We start from the raw sequence: 14,460 nt of genomic DNA, 5'->3' as shown, positions 1-14,460 counted from the left end.
CCCAAGAGGTGCCCCAAGGTTGGCGACAGAGACAGAGAAAGCCACCTGGCTGCCTTCCCCCTACGGAGTATCGGAAACATCCTGCTTCCCGTGGGAGTTGAACGGGTCAGGGGTTAGCCTAGTTAGCTACTATACGTGTGAAGCCATAAAAGTAACAGATCAAGAAAAGAATGCCCCAGCGATTATGGCAACAGAAAGCAGGCCAAGTACACACCTCTTTCCAAAGTTACATTGACGTGGGAATGCATCTCAATCCACTAGATGCCATATGTTGCGGGGGTTTAATGTTATGCCTTCTGCCTTGTTACATGGCAGATTTAATAAGCAAGAAAAGGCTAAAAGATTGTGCCCGTGTAACGATGGCTCAGTTGAATCTCTGGCCCACCAATTACTACACTATCTCAGATTCAAGGGAATCAGATCCAAGTATGTGAATCTCACTCCTTTACATTTACCCGATCTCCCTGCTTTATTTAGATTACACGACTTGTTGGACAATCCTGATCCTTCTCTCTGTAGGATAGTGGCAGACTTTCTCCTGGAAATTACTAAACGCCAGTAGATTTCCTTCGACCTAACATGTATGTCCTGTATTGTATATGCTTTTTAATAAAGGCTTGCTATTGCATATGTTGCGTGGCAGGAATGCCCTTCAGTCCCCCGGGCACGCCCCTGACAGAGACCGTGGCTGCAACTTGGCTGCACTTTATACCACCACAATAAGGGAATGGCCACGAGGCCACAACCCCCACCGTGGAACACCCCCCTTCTTCTGAGACTCCGCCAAGGGTGCTAAACCCACCGAGTGGTGGTCTCCTCCCCAGGCGTTGGAGAGTTGGGCCATGATGGATCTTGAGCCGTGGGGCGCTCCTGGTGTGGGTCTGGTTCTGACTGCTGGTCACACCTTGTGATGAGATGGGCCGCTGCCCCAGATGTCTCTGGGACCCTCCCCCCCAACACCTCCTCTGTGTTGTTGCTGGCCTGTCTGCCTCCCCTCAGAACAGGTACCCAAACACGGTGCTATTTGACAGGGTTGCCCAGGATGCAGCGCACCTGCGCGGGGGGGGGGGGGGTGTCTCATGCAGGCCATCAAGTCTCCCAGTGTGGATGCAGCAGCCGACCGAGTGAATTCTGCTGTGGAGCCCCCAGTTGGTGCTGGAAGTGTGCTCCCTCCCTCCCTCCCCCCCCCAAGGGGGAGGCCAGTGGGTCTGGTGGGGAGGGCTGCAAGGGGAGCCGCCCCTCTGCCTCCTGGGGTCACCTCTTCTCTGGCCTCAGGCTGCTGCTGTCAGGTCTAACTGCCTCCTCCTGGGACGTTGGCCGCTCCTTCCTTGCCTCACCCGCCCCGCCCCCCCTTTGCTGTCTGAAATGCAGCCCCCCTCTAAACATTTATCTTTTAGTTCAGCGTATCAGCTTCAGCGAGCACTCTGCCAATGGCTGTCCCATAAGGACGGTTCACCTCGGATGGCTGCAATTTGGCTAGGCCGCAAGGCCCGCATTTCCCAGGGGGAGGCAACACCCCAGAGTGTGGGCTGTGCTCTGTGAGACGCACTTACTGGCTAGCAGGCCAGGCAGGGCTGTGGGGAGGGAGTTCCCTGCCCCCCCCCCCCACGTCAAGAGGAACAGCACTCCACACACCTGTTCCCTCTTGCCCAGAAAAGAGCTAGCACTGCCAGGATGGAGGTCCGCCTTCAGTAGGATCCACATGTGAGGAGAGAACTAAGAGTCTTTGGCCCCCAAGCAGGAAAGGAGAGTGGGGGTGGCAACACTGGGGTCTTCCTAGGGCAGCTCGTCCCGCAAGAGCGCAGCCTGCAGGAGGTTGGCCGCCTCGGACCACGCCGCGTGGGTGGCCCCGTCCATCTCGGGGGCCAGCTGGTTGCTGGGATCCAGCCTGTGCTGAGTCCCTCCAATGACTTCGTGGCATGCTGGGCAGCGACTCTCCACCGTGGCTCCCCCGCATTCGCCTATCGCGTAGACGTGCCCGTTCCGGCACTTGAACCAGTGCCCCTGGCGAAGGCCCATGGCCGCGACAATCTGCACCCGCTCGGCCTCGGAGAGGGCCAGGCCCGACCTGGGCAGCGCAGCCTTCACCGCTGCCATCTTCTCCTTCACCAGCCTCTCGTCTTCCGGGGTGAAGCTGCCCGCCTTCTCCAGGACCCCCCGGACCCTGCCGACCAGCCGTGCCGTGGGCACGCCCATCTCTCCCTTGGCGGCCCTGCAGTGGGCCAGCAGGTCCAGGAGAAGGGCCAGGCGCTGGAACTCGGCCTGCAGGTCCGACAGCTCCTGCGGGCTGAAAGCGAGGCGCGGCCACTCCAGCCACTGGGCCACTTCCGCCAGCCGCCTCCGGGCGCCTTCCTGCTCGCTGGGATCCAGCTCTGCCACGGAGTCGTGCAGCTCAGCCAGCCGCATGAAGAAGTTGATCTGGTTCTCCAGGGAAGCCAGGCTGCGGCTGCAGAGACCCGGCTGCTGCAGCTTCTCCACCAGCTGCTCGTGCTGCTCTGGCAGGAACCGCTCCAGAGCCCCGGCGTTCGCCTCCAGCGCAGCCCTCAGCCTGGCCCGGCCGGCAGCAATCGCGGTGGGGGAGCCCCAAAGCCGCTCCTTCACCTGCTCGATCTCCTGCAGGCTCCGCCTCACCATGGGGCCGTAGCGCAGGTTCTTCCGGATGGGGGTCTGGCAGAGGGGGCACACCTTCAGCCGGATGGCAGCGGCACCGTCCCCCTCGTCCATGTAGTGGTCCAGGCCCCCCACCTCGAAGACGTGGCCGCAGTCCTCCAACTGCACAAAGCGAGCCTCGGGCTCGTCCTCAAAGCCGAAGAAGATCTGGGTGAGTTCTTCGTGGTCGCACACGAGGCACTTGGACGGACACGGCTCCCCACACATCCCTGCGCCTGCAGCGCTGGACGCGCAGAACGCAGCTGCTTCCGGACAAACGTGCACGTCGCGAAAGCGGGGCCTGGGTCGCACGGCTCCTGAGCAGCTTGGTGCAGGTACGCCAGGTGGTGCTGGCAGCGCCAGGCGCAGGGCTCTGTGCAGGGGGGGCACGGCTCCCCACATTTCTTGGGGCAGAAGCTGTGGCCGCAGCGGTTCTCGCAGGGCTGCTGGCAGGGGGGGCACTCGTTGGTGCACGGCTCTCGGCACGTATGGGAGCAGATCAGGAGGCGTTCGCAGGGCTTTCTGCATTGTGTGTGAAAACGGCCATTGGAGCAGGAGTGGCAAGAGCCCGGGCACGCGTGGCCGCATTCCAGCACGCTCAGGCATTTAGCTCGGCATGCCACAGGCTTCCCGCTCTCCACGTCAGCAACAGTGCCACACTGCACCTTCTGGCTGTGCCCACACTGCAGGGTGACCGCGACCATTTCCCGGCAGTGCCTGGTGCACTCCTGGCCACAGGTCGCCCTGCAGCTGTGCCCGCAGCGGAGGGCTTTCACGCACGGCTCCTGGCAGCAGAACTCCTCTGCTGGAGTTGAGCAGGGCACCTTCTGCAGGTGGCCACACCTGGGCACAGCTTTGGGCAGCAAGACAAGGCACTCCCCACACGGCTGGCAGCACAGCTTGGAGCAGCGGTGCCCTTCTGCGCAGAGCACTTTCTGGCAAACCTTCACGCACTGCACCTCCTTGTGCTGGGGGTCGTAAGGGTGGCAGGCGTGGGGGCAGACGTGGCCGCAGCCCAGCCGATACTCGCAGGGGCGACTGCAGCCTCCCTCTGGAACCTTACTGAAATCCGCAGCACAGGCCACGGCAGTCCGGGTGTCCAGGTGGTTCTGGCAGCAGAGCAGGAGCGAGCGGCCGATGTGGCCCGTTTGGCGCAGCATCTGCATGATCTTGCTCCAGAGCGGGACTTTGCTCAGCATGCCCATGTTCCCGATGCAGTAGAGGCCCTTCTTGGCCCGGGAAAGGGCCACGCAGACACGGTTCGGGATCTGCAGGAAGCCCACCCGCCCTTCTGGGTTGCTCCGCACCAGGGAGAGGAGGATGATGTCGTTTTCTTCCCCCTGGTACTTGTCCACCACGTGGACTTTGACGCCCTGGAAGGTCTTGGCTGGCAGGAGCTTGCGCAGGCAGAACAGCTGGCCCGTGTAGGTGGTGAGGATGGTGATCTGGGAGGGCAGGTAATCCTGGCACAGCAGGTATTTGCACAGCCCCACCACGAAGTGGGCCTCGTGTGGGTTCTGGTGGCTCCGCCCCTCCTGGATCTGCTGCTCCGGGAAGTCATGCTCCACAAAGAAGAGGTTGGACGAAACGCCCTGCGAAGGAGGGAGGGAGGGGGACGGTCAGAGCGGCCTGTCCAGCAGCCACCCAAAGGGCACACACCCCCCCCCCAACACACACACACAGCGAAGACGCTCTTGGCCCGAGGTCCACACCTGCCAGCCCCGCGACTGGGGCGGATGGGCGGGCGTCAGGAGGAGCAAACCTACCTTGATGCTGTCGTATTGGAGAACCGAGGGGTGGTTCGCCAACTCCTGGTAGATGTGCGGTGTGAGGAGCTGGGCGATCTCTGGCCGCATGCGGTGCTGGAAAACCAAGAACAAGTCAGTCACCCGGAGTGGGCGTGGCAGGCGTGCTGCCCCACGGGGAGGGGGGGAGTGGAGAGAGCCAGCATTTATGCATTAATGATGGGTATGGGTGGAAGAGGTTCTGCCTTTAAGAGGTGGCATTGTGGGAAGTGTAGTCCAGGGGCACGTGGGTAGCCTTTAGCACAGGATTGGTTAGTTACAGAACCCGCGTATTCCAGTTTATGACTCCTTGTGCAGAGAGCCTGATCGGATGGAGAGAACGGGCGTGGGGGTCATTCTCTTTCCTCACAGAATAGAAGTAGAGCAACAAATAAACCTTTGCAGAAATGAGTCTGAGAGCAGCAGACGAGGTGAGTCAATGTGAAATTGCAGGATTTGTAGTTTGTGCTTCTCAATAAACCGTGGATCTGCCTGAAAGGAGGTGTCCTAATGTTGCTGCGCTCAGCTGTGACGCTGAGACCGAAAGAAAGAGACGGGGTTCATCTCCATCGGATGGCCATCACGACAAGAGAATGACCCCACGCCCGTTCTCTCCACCCGATCAGGCTCTCTGCACAAAGAATCATAAACTGGAATACGCAGGTTCTGTAACTAGCCAATCCTGTGCTGAAGGCTACCCAGGTGCCCCTGGACTATACTTCCCACAATGCTGCATCTTAAAGGCACAGCCTTTTCCACCTATACCCATCATATGCATCATTGATGCATAGATACTGGCTCTCTTTCCGCACAACTTCTTGTGGGGCAGCACTGCAGGGGTGGGAGAAGGAAGACAAAGGAAGGGATGGACCGAGGGGACGGTGCCCCCCCTCAAGGCGTGGACTTTGTAGGGAACAAGCAAGGACTCCTGAGCACTTCCTCTTTTAAGTGGCACGAGGGGCGCGGCAGCAAAACCCACCCTCTATTACAGTGATGGCGAACCTATGGCACGGGTGCCAGAGGTGGCACTCAGAGCCCTCTCTGTGGGCACGCGCAAACAGAGTGCCCCCCACACACATCTAGGCTGGCCTGGGTCGCTGGGCTTGATTATTAGCATTAAACCTAAGTCCTAATTTTGGGGAAGCAGTGTAGGTAACCCTGTTAAGCGCTGTTAAACCCCACTGATTTTCATGCAAAGAACTAAAGCACAACCCTTTACCTGGGAGTAAGCTCGGCAATAGGGCTTGCTTCTGAGTAAACCTTCCTAGGGTCGTGATACACCCATTGGAAGAATAGCATGGTTGCTTCAAAGCAAAGCCACTGACTACAAAGCAAAGCCACCAAGCTTACTCCTGAGTAACGCGCGTCTTGGAGCTAACCATTTTTTCTAAACTAAAACCTCAGCATTCAGGTTAAATTGCCGTGTTGGCACTTTGCAATAAATAAGTGGGTTTTGGGTTGCAATTTGGGGACTTGGCCTGGAAAAGGTTCGCCATCACTGCTCTATTAGAGCACCCGTCTGCCCACGAAGGCTGAGGTGGGGCTCGGTCTCTGCACCGCTGCTGACACATCAGCCCTGCAAGCGTCAGTGTCCAGGGCTGTCAGGGCAAACCACGCAGGCTGCTGCAGGGATGGAGCCCCCCCTTCCCACACAGAACAAGCATTTTGGGGAGGGAGGGGGGGCCACAGTCACTACAGTCAAGAAAAGCACCCTCTGTTTCCAGTCCTGGGCCTCGGAGAGACCCTCCACGCCCCAGGTGTGGCACCCCACCTGAAAATCGAGGCGGACAAACGGCACTCCGACCTTCACCAGCCGCTCAAAGAGGGACACCTCCAGGTTGAAGTTCTTGGCCAGGTCGTACACGTTGGTGCTGGGGCGCAGCTGCCAAGAGAGACAGAAAGTGGTCTTGGTCGACCTGCAGCAGCCGGGAGCCCAGGGTGGGGCTGTGACAGGTCCCCCCCTACCTGCTGATGGTCCCCAATGAGGATGAGGTGCTGGCAGGCCTTGCTCAAGGTGGTCAGGGTGTGGGCCTCCAGGACTTCTGCAGCCTCCTCCACAACCACCACGCGAGGGGCCACCTGCTGCAGACCTTGGCGGTACCTGGCAGCTCCTGTTGGGAGAAGGAGGGGTTGGGCCACGCTCTGTTCCAGGGAGGGGGCTCAGGAGCAGAGAAAGCCCCGCCCTTCCCCGCCCTCCCCGCTCCTCACCTGTGGTCGTCATCCCAACAACGTGGGCCCCCTGCATGATGCGCAGGTCCTGCTGCAGCCGCAGCTCGGCCAGCCTCTCTGCCGCCTCCTGGTACTTCTCTTCGTGGGACAGGATCCTTCCCCGGATCTCAGCCTGGTACTTGTGCAGCCAGTGCCTGGGGAGGGAAAGGGGACGGGCAGTGAGCACCGGCCACAGCTGCTGGGGGTCCCCCGCCCATCCCAAGAGGACGGCTACCTGTAGAGCTGCCAGCGCGATGCCCGGTCCAGCTGCCACACGTCCAGGATGGCCTCCGCCTGGGCCTCCGTCATGGCCTGCTGCTTGTGCAGTTCGGCCTTCACCTTCTGCTTCATCTTCTTCTTCTGGCCTCGCTGCACCTGCAGCAAGAGCCGGGGGTGGTTTGTGCCCGTGGGGCAGACTGAGCAGCCCCCCACCTGGGTTTCCTGCCTTCTGGCCTTCCCTCGTCCCCACGGCTACCTCTGCCTTTGGGCAGGGCCTCGGCTGCCCCACACAACAGCCCCCCTCTCACCTCCCAGCCGGCGCTGTCCAGCCCCCCGGGCGGCCCGTGTTCCTGTGTCTTCTCCTCCCCCCCCTCCTCCAACGTCATGGCCAGGAGCATGTCAGCAAGCCAAGCTGGGGCACGTCTGGGCGCTTCCTGCTTCAGAAAGTGGGGAGGGGCGGCCTCGTCGCTGTCCAGCATGCGCTCCTCCTGGATCAGGTCCGCCTCCTCTGCGATGGCGAGCAGGTCCGGCTCCACTTCCGGAGCTCCCTCCGCCTCCTCCGGAGTGCCTGCGGGGTCCAGGTGAGCGGCTGAGGATCAAAGGTTCCGCAAGCCCTCCAGGTGATCTGACCCCACTGCCATATCTGGGTGCACCCACTAACTCCCCCTCCCCACCCCAGAGGAGCTGACCAGGGAACACACTGGAACCAGTCAAGCTTGCTGAGCTTAGCCTAGCCCACCTCACAGGAGTGTTGTAAGAATAAGGAAAAAATAACTTAGGCAAAGAACCCGAGGGTCCTTGCAAGAAAGGCAGGATGGAAATACTGTTTGCAAATACCTGAATTTTCTTCCCCGTTGGCCTCCAAGTCGCTGCCGGCGAAAGAGGCGAAGCCGAGGCCCAGCCATTCCACCATCAGAGAGGCCCCTGAGGGCAGCCAGGTCAGGTCCTAAAAGAGAAGGAGTGGGTCACCTGGGGCTCAGGTGGGGGGCAGAGCTAGCCCCCCTGCCCTTGAGCAGCATACCAGCGCTGGCCGTGCCAGGCTAGCAGCACAGCAGGTGGGGGGAGGGGCTTCCTTAGCAGCCCCGTCGATCCTTTGCTGTTTTCCCAAGGGCCACTCTGTGCAGGCAACAGCCAGAAAGGAACCACCCCCACGGGGCCTTCCGCCCACACTCCCCGGGCCTTCCATTCTTAGCCCCCTTGTCAGAAGAGGCAAAGGAAGTGCCTGCCCCCTGCTTGTGCTGGCCCTCCCCCTCCCCCGGGCAATCCGAGCCCCCAGGAGGCAGCCCCCAAACAGCCCCCTCCTTACCCCGCCCCGCCTGAGGCTGTCCCGGTGCGGCTTTGACAAGTGGAGGTGGCGCTCATGAAGGATTCCTTGGAAGCTGCACTTGAGCGAGGCGGTTGATTCCTCCAGCCTCCGCTGCAGCTCCCTCATCTGGCTGGTGACCTGCCCAAGAAATCACAAGGTCAGGGCTGGGCGGGGGGTGGTCTTCAGCCTGCTGTTGCGAAGCCCTCTGAATGTCTCCGCCAGATGTGCCTCCCTGTCAGCAGACGGAGTCACCCCGCTGGCTCACTGCAGGACAGGAAAAGTTCCTTCGAGGATCTCTCAGCGGAAGCACGAGGAATCTTTCTCGGGAGCCCTCCACAGACCCCGGCAGGAAGAGTTCATGTGTGGACAGCCGCAGTCCCAGAGAAACTGACTAGATTTCTTCCATTCTTCTATGGAGCTCCCCCCCGAGAAAATTCTAAGCAAAAGGGAGGTCCTGAAGACCTTCCTAATTTGTCTTCTGCATTCAGAGACAACCCCCAACAGGGATTTAGTACCAGCACACGAATGAACGCCAGTGGCGTTCCTGCCTAGGGACAGGGGGTACCCTCTGTCCCCGGGCGCCCCCCGTTTGGTCATGTGGGGGGGCGCCAACATTTCAGGGTCGTTTGTGTGTTTTTCAAGTTTTTAAGTGTTTTTTCACGTTCCAGCCTGCAGGGGACGCATTTTTAAGGCTAGCGGCACCAAAATTTCAGGGTATCATCCAGAGACTGTCCTGATGATACCTCCCAAATTTGGTGATGCTTGGTTCAGGGGAAGCAAAGTTATGGACCCCCAAAGGGGGTGCCCCATCCCCATTGTTTTCAATAGGAGCTAACCTGACATGGGGGCTACCCATTTGAGGGACCATAACTTTGGTCCTCCTGAACCTATCTTCACCAAACTTGGGTGGAATCATAAGAACAGTTAACAGATGATACCCTGAAATTCTGGTGCCACTAGCTTTAAAAATACACCCCTTCCAGGCACCCCAAGAAATTTGCCCACGATTCTTTGTTTTGCAGTGACTTTGCTCCATTGTAGCCAATGGGGAATTTCTGAGTGTGTAGGCAGGCTGCACATTTTTGAAGATAGAGGCACCAGACTTTCAAGGTGGCTCCAGGAGGGCCTCCTGGTAATAGCATTCAGGTTTGGAGACCTTTGCTTCTGGGGGTTCAATTTTATGGGCCCCCAAAAGGCTTATTTTGTTTCCCCCCCTCCTGCACATGAAAGCCTGTGCGCTGAATTCTCCTCAGAGACTCTCTCAACTCCCCTTGCACTCCAGAAGCAAATCCTCACCAAGCTTGGATGCTATTACTCAAGGCCTTTGGAGCCACCTTGAAAGTCTGGCGTCTCTATCTTCAAAAAATGTGCAGTTACCAAGCGCTTACACACTCAGACATTCCTCAGAATCTGCCAGAGCTCTTCAGCAAGTTCTGTGGTGGGAAAAATTATTTTTCCCACCATAGACTTCAATGGAGGACTCTGTTATGCCCAGGATGGCTCTGTGGTAGAGGTTTCCAACAGGAGGCACTGTGGTAGGGATCTTGCTCTGGGTGGGGGGCATTTCCCTGCTAGCTGCTGGTGTGAGTCTCCTGAAGTTGTCCAGCCAAATTTGCTAAAATGTGTGTTGAAAGAGGGAAAATGCTGTGGGCAATGAGTTGAAGGTGAACCTGATGCCCACAGCATTAAAGGCCATCACAGGCAAACTTTTAGCAAAGGATTGGCTGGCTCCTCTTCAGGAGAGACTCCCACCAGCAGCCCTGCGGGAAATAAGTGCCCCCCCGCCCCAGAGAAAGACCACTACCACAGTGCCTCCTGTTGAAACCTCTACCACAGAGCTGGGCATAACAGAAAGCCCCATTGAAGTCTATGGTGGGAAAAATATTTTTTCCCACCACAGAACTTGCTGAAAAGCCTGGCAGATTCTGGGGAATTTCTGAGTGTGTAAGCAGTGACCACACATGACCCTAGAATTTCTGAGTGTGTAAGCAGTGACCCTAGTTTAAACACCATTGAAAGTGATGCTGTTTGGAGGTGGATTCCACTGGAGGTGTTTTGTGAGAGATGATGCTGACATTTGTTTGGTAAATGTTTTGCTGGGGGTGATTTGTGAGAGATTTACATGCTTAATACCCACTTGCACTGGCTTGGAGTTGTTTCTCAGGCTAACAACCTACTTCATAGGGTTGTTGTGATTAGGAAATTAGGAAAAGAGTTGGTGGGGAGAGAGCCATGTATGTTTTGCTGGGAATGGGAGGTGTTTTGTGAGCTGGTACAAAAAATCATTGTTTGGTCATGGTGGGGGAGGGTGGCCGCTCATACGTCGGGCAGAGGGGGCACCAAATTCAGGTTTTGTTCCCGGGCACCAGTTTGCCTAGGTACGCCCCTGACGAACGCACACACGCCCACCTTCAAGCCGGAGTCACCAAAAGGGAGTCACACGCTTGGCCCCGGCCCCACCCCCACCCCGCCACATACCTCATGATAGGCCCGGCGCAAGTGGAGTGGCAGGTCGCTCCGAGACTTGTTCCGCAGTTCCCGCAAGGTGAACGGCCGCAGGCTCTCGCTGTTGCTGCGACCGCCCACGCGCACAATCCCTTCTTTCTGGAATGTGTGGATCCCTTTGAAGGAAGTGCAGGCGTGAACGCAGGCAGGGAGCAAGAGGGGCCCCCCCCACTCACAAGATGGATGCGGTCAGTTCAGCGGGAGCCTCGTTGCAGCCCCGCCTCCCACCTGAAGTCCGCCTCCCGCCACACGGGGGGCTCTAGCGGGCCCAGGGTGGGGGGCACAGGCAGGCATTCACCTTCCAGGAACTGGTCCAGGGCGTGGTTGGTGTAGCAGACCACCAGGATGGGAGCCGCTGCCCGCCGAGTGCTATTATCCAGTAAGGCCCGGACTATCTTCAGACCCACGTAGGTCTTGCCTGGTGGGAGCAAAGGTCACGCTGTGCCGTGTCCCCCGGCGGTTTGCATCCAGACTGGCCCCCAGATGGTTGCTCTGGCTCTGGGGAAAGACGCCCTCCACTTTGGGGCCCACTGGAATCCTTGGCCGGTGCCTCCCCAGCCCCCTCCCCACACAGCAATCCCACCCCCTGGGAGGAGGAGCCCCTTTCCCCGCTAGGCACATGCCAGGTGCCCCTGGCTGCCCAGGAGCTCCGTGCCCCCATGGAAATAGTTGAGGCCTTGGGGGAAACAGCTGAGCTCTGCCCTCCCATCAGCCCCCAGCTCAGGGGCAGACTCACCTGTCCCAGGAGGCCCCTGGATGATGGCCAGCTCCTTGGTGAGGGCCAGCTGTAAGGCTGCCATCTGGGACGCATCCAGGCCCAAGTGGTCCGGAGGAAGCCACTGGCCAGGGTCCAAGATGTTGACTTTGCCCCCGGCGGCCAGGGCACCTAGGCCCTTCTCTGCCCCGTCAGCCTTCACCAGAGCTCGGAGGTCGTAAATGCTGTTCCTCGCCAGGTAAGCAGGCGCTCTGACGTTCGACTCGCATTTGACGATGTGGTCTTCAAAAGGGATGTCCTCCACCTGGAGCTCCTGCAGGCCCTTGAGCACGTGCCGGCAGGCTTCGAAGTAGGCCGTCGTCTCCACCATGAGGAAGGAATCATTGGGGCCGGCTTCGGCCAGCAGGGCCCGGCTATGCTTGTTGAAACACAGGTGCACGAGGCCCTTCTGCAGGTCCCGGCTGTCTCGGTGGGACACCGAGGCGAACAGGAACGTCTCAAAGTTGTCCTTGGAGAGGCAGACGAGGGAGCCGTAGATCAGCCGCTTGGAGTTCTCCCACCGGACCTGCTTCAGGGGCTTGGTGTCGAACTGGACCACGTAGTCAATGCCAGTCACCGAGCAGACCGGGTGGAGGATGCGGGTGTCGAAGTACACCCGGATGTCGTCGAACCTCTTCTTCCGGAGCCCTCCGTCTTCAAAGCTCTGGAGGAGCTGCAAGATGCCGTCTCTCAGGGGCCGGACAAAGTCCTCTCGCAGCAGCCGGAACTGGGTGTCCAGGTACACGGCCGCGCTCTCGTACTTCTGAGAGATGATGTTGGGGCGCAGGAAGGGCTTTTCGTCCCCGTGGACCTCCCCGTGGGTGGGGTAGATGGGCAGGGTGCGGTACGCAGCTCCCTCGCCAGGAGCTCGAGGGTGCACCAGGGTGCGGCTGTCCACCTTCAAGGTGCCGTCCCGCCTCTTCTCCTGCAGGTGCCGGATGAAGGCCTGGACCGTCTCCAGGCGCTTCTCCGCCTCCTCCGCGAAGTCTACTCCAGAGGCCCTCAGGGTGTTCACGGCCTCCGGCAAGGAAGACATCAGCATGGACACGTTCTGAATGGAGCTGGCGGGGAAGATGCTGGCCATCTCCTGGACCAGCACCACAATGTTGTCGATGTGTTCCGGGTACTGGTGCCGCACCGCTGGGGTGGCCTCCGTCAGCATATCCGCCACGTAGCGAGGCAGGCAGATCTTGAGGAAGTTGGAGTCCTTCACGCTGCCCAGCAGTTGCTGGATGCTGCCCCTGTCCAGCCGGGAGCTGCAGGCCCTGCGGAGGGCCTGGCAGAGAGCTTGCAGGAAGACGGGACTCATGGCGGCTTGTGAGAGCGCCTCCTTCAGGCCGGGGCTGGAGGCCAGAGTGATGGCCACTTCCGAAGGGTCTTTCTGCAGGAGGGATTCCAGGAACGTCAGTTCCATCCGCTGTGGCTGGCGTGGGGAGCCCCCTGATGCAGGGTCCTGGCCGGGGCGAAGAGCCCTGCTTCTCCCACCGGGGAACGGGACCGCCCTCCGCGAGGCCTCTGGAGCCTGGGCGGGACGCTGCCTCCTGGGTCTGGCAGCCCCGTCTTGGGGCAGGATCAGCCTCCCTGAGCCGGCGGGTCTCTCTTCTCTCATCGCCAGATGGGGACGGGCTGCTTGAGAAACGGGGCTCCTATTGCGGGGGGTCCCCTCTCTTCTGGGGCGCCATGGCCCCTCCAGGTCGCGGCGTGGCCCTTCCTGCCACGCGTCTGTCACTTGACGGCCTGCAGAGGAAGAAATGAACTGGAGCCAAGTGGTTCTCTGCAACCCGCCCCTGAATTGGGGTGAGAAACCTCACAGACCCCAAAGACCCAGCCCCACAAGCTCCACTTGGAGGCCCAGGGGTCCGGGGTCCCGGCTGGATGGCACAGGGGGCTCCCAGGCAGGGTTGCCTGAATTGCCTCCCCCCCTCCCTCCTCCTCCTCTGGGTTTCTTTTCTCCTCACTGCGGTGACTTTCGGTTTCCGTTCTTCTCTCCCTGGCTGATCTGGGGGGGGGGGGGACGGGGACGACAGAGCCAGCGGGGCTGGGTGGGGCGGAGTTGCTGGCATCCTTTTTCACTTCCCCTTGCGGAGGGGGGGGGGGCGCCTGGCTCCTTTCCTTTCTGTTAGCCTGGGGAGGGGGAGGGATTCACCTGGCTGGGTGGGATTTCTCTGCCGTTCCGTGGCCCCAAGGGATGCTGATCCCTCGAGCCCCCTGAGGGCAGGAGGCGCCCCAAGCTTCGGAGCCCCCCGCCCCGGTCCGCTCCCCTCCCCGGCTTATCGCAGGAGGAACAGCGCCCTCCCCTCGCCCCCCAGGAGCCCCGGGGTCGCAGGAAAGCCTCCGGCACTTGGCGGGGAAGCTGGGGGTGGGGGGTGGGGGCGCAGCGCCTTTGCCGCCTCTTGGCAGGATCGGACCCGGCTATCTCCAGCCGTCTTGTGCCGGGCGGAGTGGGGGAGGAAGGCTGGCACAACGCGGGGATGGAGGGGGTGGGGAACCTCTGCCCAGCAGCCCCGAAGGGCTGCCCGAGCGGAGCAGCCCGAGGCTGGGGCTCCGGCCGCGGGGCTGCCTCCAGGGGGACCAAAAGAACCTCCCCGTCCCAAGGCAGTCTACCTCTGGAGCCGAACACCGGCACGTCCCCCAACCTCCACGGCCGGAGCACACAGGGACTGAGCAGCCCCGTCCCCGTCCCGGGCGCCCTCGCCAGCAGCAGCAGCCCCCCCCCCCCCCGCGACACGACCCCTCCGCAGCCCGTGCGCAGGCAACCGACACGCGTCGCCTGGCCCCTGCCGCTCGGCCTCACCTCTGCCGCGGCCCCTCGCGACCCTCCCCCGGCGGGCAGCCTCCATGGCGACGCAGCCGCCGTCGCACACGCCGGAGCGGGGCTGGCTGGACGGCTGGCTGGCTGGCTGGCTGGGGGGAGTCCCGGGGCCGCTTTCGCTTTCGCCTTCCCCGCAGGCCCCGCCCACCCGCCGGCCGGCAGGCCCCGACGCCCCGCCCACTCCCCGCCCCGGGGCGTGGCTTTCCTGTCTGCTCACTGCGCA

At 60.7% G+C, this 14,460-nt stretch overlaps 1 protein-coding gene across 1 annotated transcript; it reads right to left on the bottom strand.

The window, feature by feature from the left end:
- Positions 1-508: 508 nt before the first annotated feature.
- Positions 509-14,430, bottom strand: ZNFX1 (zinc finger NFX1-type containing 1). Its single transcript, XM_048498426.1, is given in 14 exon segments — positions 509-2,886; positions 2,889-4,241; positions 4,416-4,511; positions 6,205-6,315; positions 6,399-6,544; positions 6,642-6,796; positions 6,877-7,016; positions 7,169-7,428; positions 7,698-7,806; positions 8,167-8,304; positions 10,645-10,787; positions 10,970-11,089; positions 11,408-13,162; positions 14,220-14,430. Coding segments are annotated over 14 exon segments (5,682 nt in total). The 5' UTR covers positions 14,266-14,430; the 3' UTR covers positions 509-1,776.
- Between the last annotated feature and the right edge of the window lie 30 nt (positions 14,431-14,460).

The sequence above is a fragment of the Sphaerodactylus townsendi genome, linkage group LG05, assembly GCF_021028975.2.
Source record: "Sphaerodactylus townsendi isolate TG3544 linkage group LG05, MPM_Stown_v2.3, whole genome shotgun sequence".
Lineage (NCBI taxonomy): Eukaryota > Metazoa > Chordata > Lepidosauria > Squamata > Sphaerodactylidae > Sphaerodactylus > Sphaerodactylus townsendi.
This window is presented reverse-complemented; position numbering and strand designations above follow the sequence as displayed.